This window comes from Pyricularia grisea, chromosome VII, assembly GCF_004355905.1.
Source record: "Pyricularia grisea strain NI907 chromosome VII, whole genome shotgun sequence".
Taxonomy (NCBI): Eukaryota; Fungi; Ascomycota; class Sordariomycetes; order Magnaporthales; family Pyriculariaceae; genus Pyricularia; species Pyricularia grisea.
The window spans coordinates 2,880,344-2,888,652 of NC_044975.1; the positions used below are offsets into that span (position 1 = coordinate 2,880,344).

Here is an 8,309-nt window from a genome sequence, read left to right on the forward strand (position 1 = left end):
CCAGTATAAGGCTATTTTGTATTATAAAACAACCTAAATTTTAATTAAAAATTAATTTAACCGTTTAAAGGTAAATATTTAATTTAGGACTTTTTATAACCGTTTATTTTTTAACGATTATAAATTTATATATACTAAATATAGGGTTTATTACTATTTTTAATAATCGAATTTATTAAAAATATAGGGTTATAATCCTTAAAATCCATAAATAACAAATGCCCTAATATTTATACCAATTTAAGTGCACGTAACGAACGAAATCCGGTTCGTTAAATGGGTGCAGGATAATTTGTAGGGTAATATATATGTTAACAATAGTGGTGCTAACAGGGGATATAGGGGTAAACCCTAGGTGCGGCGTGGTAAATAACCAGTGCTAAAAGCGCTAAATGGTAGGTGGGAATACACTATAATTTTGGTATTAAAAAATAATTGAATTGGTTGGGGAGATTTTGCTTTATCTCCTTATATATTTTCCGATATCGAAATGGGGGTCCGCACGCCAAAAAAGGTTCCGGTGCCGCGAATAATTTTCCGAAAAATTATTTTGTATGGGGTTTTGAAAAAACACCCTCATTTACTAACAAACCATTTTTGGGTTCGCACGTAAAATTTAATTTGGTGAAATTCTCAACCCGGTACAGGGTAGTTAATTTATAGGTGTAGGGTGGGTATTAATTACCCGGTACAGGGTAAATAACCCCATTCGCTGACTTTTAAGTAGCTGATTCGCAGGTACAGGGTGGGTATTAAACCCAATATAGGGTAGATAACCCCACTCGCTGACCTTTGAATTACATTCCTGCATTAACAAATTAACGGAATTCCACCATTCCACCACCCCACTTCGGCACTATATAAAATGGGTTATATACAAATAAAAGTGGGCTTATTACATGCAAAATAATGCATATAATTAATAATATAATGTAACGGTTAATAGGTTAATGGGCTATTAACGAACGAATACAGGGGTTTTGGCCTTAATTCGTTAATGCAAACCTTATTTAACGCATTAAAGATTAAACCAATTATATCAACGTATATAATTTACAAAAACCACACTAAAAATTTGGGATTTGTAATATAAACGAGCGTTGTAATATTTAGAAATTAGGCCTAAATTAAACGTTAATATAACGACCCCTTATTGTAAATATAAGGGGAATAAATGTTAACGTAATATTTATAATTAATAGCTTATATAAAAACAGCAATATTTTCATTAATATTCGTGTTATAAAAATGTAATAATAATTGAATTAAAGTTTAAAATATATTTTTCCAATAATATAAAATATATTTCAAATATATTAATTATAAACCTTTTCGGGCTTACAACCTGTTAATAATAATTATATTAACAGGGGTTTAAAAGTAAATTTTAAATGTGGTTTGGTTAATAACCAGTATTAAAAACGTTGTAATAATAAAAGGAAAACCCCTGTAAAATAAAGGTTTAATTACATTTAAAATTAAAATTGGTATTTGTATTAATTGGGAAAATTTTGCTTTTTCTTTTATATATTTTCCAATATTAAAATAGGGGTTGGCACGCCAAAAAGAATTCCGGTGCCGCATATAAATTTCCGAAAAATTAATTTGTATGCGTTTATCAAAAAACAACCTTATTTGTTAACAAACCATTTTTAAATTCGCACGTAATTATTAATTAGGTGAATTTTTTTTAACCCGGTATAAAATAGCTAATTTGCAGGTGTAAAATGGGTATTAAACCCGGTATAGGGTAAATAACCCCATTTATCAACCTTTAAATTACATTTTTGCATTTAATAAATTAACGGAATTTTAACCACCCCATTTTGGCATTATATATAAAGGGTTATATATAAATAAAAATGGGCTTATTAAATGCAAAATAATGTATATAATTCACAATTAATAATTTAAAATAGCGGAAACGGTTATATAATTTTTATCGGGTTTTTTAAAAACGGCTTTAGTATTTTTTACCGTCTTTTTATTTTTCGGAACCGGCCGAGGTTTTTTATTGTCGAAATTATGGAGTTTAACGCCCATTTTCAAAAATAATAAACTTAAATAATTTATTCACCGATCTTATTATTTATTTAACTTATTAATTTTGTTACGACCACGCCGTTGTTAATTAATTACAAACTTTAATCGATTTATCTCGTTTGTAAGGAAGAATTTTCCCGTTAAAAAATTGTTCCGAATCAATGGTAATTTTTTATATCTTTTTCAACATTTTTTCAATTTGATTTTTGGTTTTTTTTATTTAGTTATTTTACCGTTTATTTTTGTTTCGTTCATTACTTTTATTTTTTAACCTGGTTTTGATTTAATTTCTGCCGCTATATTTGGTCTTTTAACGGTTTTACAATGTGCAAATATTTTATTTTATCCATGTTATTATCGCTAAAATTATTAATCGTTATTTTTTTTTAATTTTACGATTTATACCCTATTTTGGGTAGTTTAATTTATACTTCGTTAATAAACAAGTTTTCGTTGGCCGTAACGGCGTTTATTTTAGTTTTATCTCGTCTTTTAACCGTTATACCAAATATAAATATGGTTTTTTTTATAAATTAATATACGTTCGATAATTTAAAGTTTTTCTTGTAATTTTAACGTTTTAACAATTTTTCTTTCGGATTATTCAATCCGACCCTCGTTTTTAAGCCCGCAATGCTGTTTTAACGTATTTACTTACAGCCTTTAAAAAACTGGTTTGTTATTTGAAAACGAATTTAAAACGTACGAATTATTCTTTTTAAATATTACGTTTAAAAAATATAAAACTAACCGCGTACCGGCCTTAATTTCCATTACGATTATTTTTAAAAACTTTGTCGCAATAATTTTTTAATACGTTTGAAACTTGATAATTTTCGATTAAACTTTTACTTGTTAGCAAATTACGATTGAAAATATATTAATCATTACCGCGTACGGGGGCAATTTTACCGCAAACAAAAATTTTAAACTTTTATTGCCTGTCGAACATCGTTTCACCGATTTTATTTTTATTATTCGCTAACTCAAAGTTTTATAATTTGATTTATATTTATTAACTTTAAAAAGAAATCCTAATTTAATTCCGACCTTTTTACCAATTATTTACTTTTCTCCGTTTAACTTTCTAAATACAATAACGTTATATAATTTTAAACAATTTTTAAAAGCTTTTTAAATTAATATATTATAAAAATCCAAATGGTCATATATTTATTTTTCGAAATTCTTCTTATATATAATTAATAATGTTTTTTCCGTTTTTTATCGGGTTAAATTCGTTAAATTTTTAAAATTCGTCAAAAGAATCCTTCCAAACTTTTACGTTAATTTATTTTTTTAAAAATAAAAAAACGTTAAATTTAACAGTATTATATTAAAATTAATTCGTTTTTTATTATAACGTTTATTATTAACCGGTAGTCCGGTTATTACGCTTATTTTTTTTAATTTATAAAATAATTTGCCAAAACAGTTATTATTTTTTTCACGTAACGTCCGTAAATAACATTATACGCCTAATTTAAAGGTTTTAACGGATTATAACGGTTTTTTTAATATTAAACGTAAAATATTTTATTGGCTTTAAACATTCGTAAAATGACGGTATTAACCTTTTATTTTTTATTTTGCTTTTTAATATTATTTAAATAATATTGATTAATATTAAAAGGCTTTTGGTTATATTAATCGATTAATAAAAGCTTTTATAAAATAACGTAAATATATTATATATATTTTGTTTAACAGCTTAAAAAAAGTTTTTAAATGTTTTTTTCCGTTTTACACCATGATTAAAATAAATAAATCACGTATAATTGGACCGCGCGGCCAAACCCGTGACTTATTATTCAATTAATAAATTAAACGTATAAATATTTATTCCAATATTATTATTAAAAAATAATAAAATATTTTCACCTACGCCGGGGACGGCGTATATTATATATTTATTTACAATATTGGATAATTGCGCGTTTTTTTAATTGTTATATTTTATTTATTTTTTTAATAGATAATCATTTACCAATTTAAAAAGGGTGCGTATATTTATTATTAATTCAAAAATAATCGGTGTTTATTTATGGGCAAATATATAAGTGGGTAGATTACGTGTAAGATCACGTGATTTTAAAACACGTAGTAAAAAATACAATAAATCTTTATTGGATTGTAAATTGTTACAAATAAATAATTATTATGCATGAAAATACCGTTTAATTTGTTATATTTTTTCACCGATCGCAGCGATCATTCTATTCCTATCTACAAGACGATCTTTATCCCCATGATCGATTAACTCAACGCTCAAGCCCCGAATTTAATAACCCGGCTCGCGATTTCTTCCCTGGACCAGCCCTTCTCCCATGTGGCAAAAGGTTTATATGATGTGGCATCTCGTCTAGTCGTCGGAACTTTTCACCGATCAGATCAGGAATCTATAGACGGAGAGACCCATCTAAATAAAGGCTGAGCAAGTAGGAGGTGGCTGTTGTGTCTTCTCGGGCTCCCTCCCGCGCCCTCGGGGCATATATGTTTCAATTTCGCAAACATTGATGCAGTTTAAGTGTCTGTCCAAATCATTTATCGTTGCCACTCCTGGGAGCTTACATCGAATGAACCGTTCCATTTCTCTTTTTTTTATGGAATCAACACCCCTCTACTGGATCTGAGACTCGAAAATTATATCATAGCATTCATTATTTAACGTTCATGTTTATTTGGAAAGATTGACTTTGTGGTTGGTTGGCTTTGTTTCATTGTCACCAAGTGGTGCTTCATGCCTAACCTTCACTAAATCCGTGCACACTCAGTACCAAGACCAACCCATACGAAGCAGCGTGGCGCCAAATACATTACAGAGTATATTTTCTCATGTTATTAACTGCAACTGCACTTTAGTGCAGCATTAATTTTTGATTCATTTCCAATCTTGTGTTCATGCTTCTATAGCACTTGAATCTTCCTGGTGGTCCTTTACCCGCAATTTTCCAAGGTGTCCATCTAGTATACAGGAGGTCCCACTTTCTCCAAACAATTCTGATTTTCCCAAATCACAACCCCTCTTCCATGTAGCAAAATCTTCGGACCGCGTGAATACTACTTTGGTACAATGACGGCGGTAGCGAGGGTTTAGCCCCCGGATGCTGGGCATTAGGATGGTTTGATTGCGAAGACCCTCCGCGCTCAACGGCGCGAGGAGGGAGGCAGGAGGGGCATGTTGGCCGGCGAGATATGCCAGAGCACAAAGCTCAATAGCATGGCTTTTGTTCGTCGTCATCAACCATTCTAAGTGTTCTTCCCTTTAAACGAGTTGATTTCCACTTTTGCCCAGCGATAGCTAGCGTACAGGGCGGTGATCGGGGTTTTCGATCCAATTTCCGATGCTGGGGTCCTGTTGTTGCTCATCAACGCGTCCTGAACGTTGAAATACACTGACCATCTCCCAGGTGTGTTTTGATATGTCGGGCTGGCTCTTCCAGTCGATTCTCGGGGGGACATCAGAGCGCTTTACCTTAAGCGCATACATCCACCCATGATGAAAGGGAGCGTATCTGCATAGGTATTCTCCCGCGACCGCCACGCTGTCCCATGTTGCTCCCCAAGGGTCATTTAGATTGTTTTGCATATAATGGAAAGGCTCGAAGCCGTGAGGTATATATCGCGGGCAGCCTATTTTGAAGCCTCCGCATTCCCTTATCACGTCAGGATCCCGGGAATCGGAGCGATATAACCACTGTGCCATGGTAAAAGAGTTGCTCAATAAGAGGGCGGAAGCAAGAAGGAAATGGGGATACATGATTATAGGTAAAACAAAAGAGTTGCTAGAGCGAGGAATATTATAAGTGAGTGAGGAATATTTTCAGAAACATTGCAAAAGACACGAGAAATAACCACAGTTCAAGTATGTTGCGGAAGAGCAGTCTACTTATAAGAGGGATAATTGATGGAGGGAATATCCCAGTCGATGAATTCTAATATAGCCGCTAGCCCACTATAATTAGTAATTAGCAAACCGGCATACGCCGACGAAGATCTCAAAGTCGTGTTATAAAATTTATCCACATGATTAAAAATAGTTTTTAGAAAACGAGACTGGGAAAGTTACTACTGATTCTGCTCATTTTACCCAACCGATCTAAACCAATATTGTATTGGCGCGGCGTTTTGATTTGTGCTCCTGCAGTGTACCTCTCTAGGCTTCAAGCCCTCCGACGATTTTCAATCGTTATATATGAAGTCTTTGTCCTTTTGGCAAAATCAAACAAGACTCAATCTTCTTCAAGCCCACCAGAAATGCAAGCAATAGCTAACCGTGTATGTCAGTTCTCCATGATTCGTTTCTCAGTTTTGGGGAAAGAGTCAAGTGACGCAGGGGGAATCATGATTGATCTTAAACTCAGCTTTAAAGTTCACAGAACAAGCATCCTCCACCATTCATGGGTCAGACCCACCTTTGTTAGCGATTCACACCCAAACACACCAATAAGCTTAACAGCTGAAGAATTTTCGCCCTCCGGGCGCCGGTCGTCATGGCCTCACCAGAGGTCTCAAACCGCCGCGCGCGCCCGCAGAGCACGCCGCAGGCTTTGCCGCCGGGCCAGGCCGAGTCGGAACACGTATCTCTCGACACGTGCACCGCTAATGCGCCTGAGCCGGCCGGCCGCGGAAGGTACTCCAGCCTCCCGGCCCTGGCCATCAAAACACTGCAGCAGGAGCTGGAAAACGTGGAAACAGTCGGCAGCTGGCTCGAAGAGGTTTTTGCAGCCAAGCTCGAAAGCTTACAGGCCCCGGAGGACGCCGCGCTTAGGAGAATTGTTCTCGAACTTGATGATGTGATCAGCGGCTGGTTCCTCAGTCGCACCCTCCCTGAAAAAGAGCGTTCGCGCTCCCCGTCGCGTTCGCCGACCAGTTCCAGCGAAAGGCGCAGCATCTTAATTACAAGGACGGGCACGGCGTCGTCGGCCTCCAAAGGCAAAGGCACGCCCACTAACAAATCGGTCACATGGGCCGAGCGAGCCGCCACGCCACCAGCGGCGGCCCCAACGCAAATTTTAACCCCGGCCACGCGCTCGTACCCGATACGTACGACGCCCGGCAATGCACCTGACAGCTCCGCAACTCCCTCCCAATCGGGCCGGGACCGCTCCCAAGCCCCGAAACGTTTGACAGAACAGCCGTCCAACCGCATCCTGATCCGCGTAAATGACAAATTGCGGATGGTGACGAGGGAGCCATACGCGGTAACGACCAAACTGGCCGAATTGGTCTCGGTGCCACACAGTGAAATCCCAAACGCCAAGCGTACCCCCACGGGCTGGGGTGTTACGGTGGCCTCTGAGGAAACACGGCAAAAACTCCTCAACCCCAGCGCGGTCAAGGCCATTATGGACGCATTGGACGCGCGGGAAGTCACTGTCCCGACAACCTGGCACACATACGCCGTCTCTGGAGTGCCCCGAACGCTCAATTGCCTGGACGGAAGAAAGGACGTACATGATGTAATCCAGGAGGAGATTACCGTGGCAACAGGCCAGCAGCCAGTCAACTGGCATATTTCCAAGCATGGATACGACCCGCATACGGCTGAGGGCACGTGGATAGTGTCTTTCCTTCAACCCGTAAAGCCTTTTCAGCTTTTTGGAGTGTCGAAACGTGCGCGGAAGGTTGAAAAGTCACGCAAAATTACACACCACTACGATGGCTGCCAGGGATATTGCGAAATACGTCGCTGCGTACGGCAGGCGCGTTGCGGCATATGTGGTGAAGCAAAACATGCGACAGAGGAAGAGCCGTGCAAGGCAGCCCCCAAATGCGTTAACTGCCACGGCCATTTCCCATCCGGACATGAGAACTGCCCTGCCCGACCTTTGGTGGTAAATGGGAAGCTTGAACGACCTTCACAGCGTAAACTAAAGGGGATCCGCAGAATCGGACGTGCCAACCGTGCCGCGATTATCAACGACCGGGCTGAGGCGGCCCGCCGAGAGCCGGCACCTGCAATCCCGGTCCTAAGCACCTCATCGCAGCATTCGCAAACCTCGAGCTCCCGATCGAGCATCTCAAACAAAAGAGCGCGGCCATGCGAGGCGGCAGGGGCGGACATCCGCAACTTCCTGCAGGCTGAACAGGAACGCGTGCACGACGAAATCGTTTGGGCAGCCGAAATGGAGGAGGACGCAGCGGCTGCCGAACCTTGCCCCGCTGATGTGATAGACTTGGAAGCAACCCATCGATTGATATGACGAAATATTCGCTCGGCAACATGCAGCGGGAACGCCTCGACGTAGTTTGGGCCAACGTAG

The 8,309-nt window shown here is 38.2% G+C and overlaps 1 protein-coding gene across 1 annotated transcript; it reads right to left on the minus strand.

The window, feature by feature from the left end:
* Positions 1 to 5,344: 5,344 nt before the first annotated feature.
* Positions 5,345 to 5,803, minus strand: PgNI_10846 (uncharacterized protein; the record flags this gene model as incomplete). Its single annotated transcript, XM_031130820.1, has 1 exon — positions 5,345 to 5,803. The coding sequence occupies one exon, from the start codon at positions 5,801 to 5,803 to the stop codon at positions 5,345 to 5,347; it is 459 nt and encodes a 152-aa protein (XP_030979615.1).
* Between the last annotated feature and the right edge of the window lie 2,506 nt (positions 5,804 to 8,309).